This window comes from Barbus barbus (genome assembly GCF_936440315.1).
Source record: "Barbus barbus genome assembly, chromosome: 11".
Lineage (NCBI taxonomy): Eukaryota > Metazoa > Chordata > Actinopteri > Cypriniformes > Cyprinidae > Barbus > Barbus barbus.
Genome location: NC_136739.1, coordinates 245001 through 247500, shown reverse-complemented (window position 1 = coordinate 247500; position 2500 = coordinate 245001). Strand labels below are relative to the sequence as shown.

Genomic DNA, 2500 nt, shown 5'->3' with positions numbered 1-2500 from the left:
TTCTGCTGCTTGTGTCGAAGCCATCGCTGCTGATCTTCACGTGGTCCTCCTCCTCCTCACGCGCACGCGCAGCATCTCTCTCCGGCGCACGCTGATGACGTCACGCTGATCTGAAATCTATTCTCTAAGGTAAAAGAAATACAATTTAAAATATTAATACAATAAAACAAAACAATAAAAAAGTAAATATGAAAATTGTAATGAAATACCATAAGGAATCTAATATTAGTAGTGAAGATGTGATTAGACATGGTTTCTACACGTTTAGAACAAATATAGCAAAATAAGCACTTTTAAATATCATATTTTACATATACATGGATATGAAACTCAAGGAAAATATAACCCCATCGATTATTCGGATACATCAGTACTGAATTTCAATAAATACTTACCTATTGAAACTATCCATCCTCTATGATAGTAGTGTTCAGTAGTATTTAGTGCAGATAGTGTGGATAGTGTGCACACTAGGAGCAGGGTTAGTGAGCACTAGACAAGTATGTACTGTTCTTCTTCTGTTAGTGTTGTGGCGGATTACAAACATGATTTATCAGGTGCATACTGACACCTACTGTACTGAAGTATGCATGGATCATGGTTACTTTACATACTGATAATAAATAATAAATAAAATTATTTTCTTAACCCTATAATATATCAGTAATCCACCCTCAAGGTCTATTCCTCTCCTCCCTATATTTCCTACAATGTAATAATAATATCTGCACTTTCTGTGATTTTACATTCCAAGCATTTACGCAATAAAAACAATGTTTTGTTTAATCCTGTGCATTCATTGATTTCTGCACACTGTAATATTTTCTTGCACTATTATCCATGTCCCATCTTTCCTGCCATTTCTGTGGTCATTGCCTCAGTTTCTACCAAACGGACTGTTTATAGCATTGCTGGTCCAGCTTACAATGCTTTTGGGAAACGCAGCCCTGGTTGATTTTCTATTTATTTTTTTGCTATTTTGTGTGCTCTTTGGTTTGTTTTATAATGAAATAACCATGATAATAAATAGAAGTCAACAACAGATGAAATAAAGCTTTATTCAATCGTATTGTTTTAACAATCATGCGTTTACAGACAAACATCCTGTCATCTCAACAGCTGAGCCAGTTCTGCAGGTGTGTTCTGATGAAGCAGCTGATCCCCGTGTAAGAAGAAGAAGAAGAAGAAGAAGAAGAAGAAGAAGAAGAAGAAGAAGAAGAAGAAGAATAGTAATAGTAATAGTAATAAATAGTGATTTGACATTCGACACCGAGGCTTCAAAGTTTGTATCAAAAAAACAAACATCTCACATTGAAGCGCTGTATCGGAGCTTGATTCGTTTGCCAAAAGCACGTGATATATGATGTCCAAAGCTTCATTCGGCTGAAAACCACATGACTGCTTCAAAACCATTACTCCTATGGAAGTCCCCACAAGGATGGTGAAACAAGTCTGAGTGTGTGTGTGTGTGTGTGTGTGTGTGTGAGAGTGTGTGTGTGTGTGTGAGGGAGAGAGAGAGAGAGAGAGAGGGAGAGGGAGAGAGAGAGAGAGAGAGAGAGAGAGAGAGAGAGAGAGAGAGAGAGAGAGAGCAGTATAACACAGTTGTGGAGTAAGTTGGTCCTCTTCCAGTCTCCGGTGATGAGTGCTCCTCCTGCATCCAGCTGCTCTCCTCCTTCATTCTCTCGCTGTCTGCAGAGGTACCTAACAATATCTTTGTTTTATTGATTTTATTTTTACCATGTTATATGAGTCCAATTATAATGCAATCTACCGCTACTTGTTGCTTTAAAGATGGAAAGATTATATGAATTCAACAAAACAAAAACAAACCATGAATAAAATAAAACAAATATGTAATAATCTATGTATATTATTTAGCATATTTCCTTTTTCTATTTCAAAATGTGAAAGCGTCATTATTAAATTATTATAAGAACAAAACGAGTGTCTGTGATTTGCGCAGGTCAGTGTAAGATGGCCATTCATGTGGACGGACTGCTGGCCATCGTGATCTTCTACTGTTGGTCCTGATGGTGGGGATCTGGGCGGCGTGGAAGAACAAGAGCTCCGGGATCTCGCAGGGAACTGACCGCAGCGAGAGCATCATGATCGGCGGCAGAGACATCGGGCTGTTCGTGGGAGGATTCACCACCGGTGCCCTTCTCTTCTCTCTCATTACTGTACAGCCACATCAAGTCCTTCTGTGAGATTATTGTTGACAGCAAAAATTAGTGTAGCCTATTATAAACTTTTATTTATTTATTTACGACATGCATGATGGCTGATAAGAAGGATATTTCCTGAATCAGCGAGTAATACTGAGAGGAAAACTACAAATTTAAAACCTTTTGTCTTTTTATTTTAATCTTGTTTTCATAAGGAAAGACAGGGATTGTTTTTTCCATCTGATATTTTTTTTCTTTTCTTTTCTTTTCTTTTCTTTTCTTTTCTTTTCTTTTGTCCACCCTATAGGCTAATTAGAAATAAATGTATTCAAGAA

At 37.3% G+C, this 2500-nt stretch overlaps 1 protein-coding gene across 2 annotated transcripts in view; it reads right to left on the bottom strand.

Moving 5' to 3' along the window:
- Positions 1 to 124, bottom strand: part of LOC306877278 (ribosomal RNA processing protein 1 homolog B-like) — a 17659-nt gene extending 17535 nt beyond the window's left edge. Inside the window, exon 1 of one of the 2 annotated variants that reach the window (XM_079428942.1) lies at positions 1 to 124. This exon is cut by the window's left edge and continues 103 nt beyond it. In XM_079428942.1, coding sequence (XP_079285068.1) covers positions 1 to 24 — 24 coding nt within the window. In that variant the 5' untranslated portion in view covers positions 25 to 124. The other variant, XM_079428941.1, reaches the window with a different exon arrangement.
- Positions 125 to 2500: the final 2376 nt, after the last annotated feature.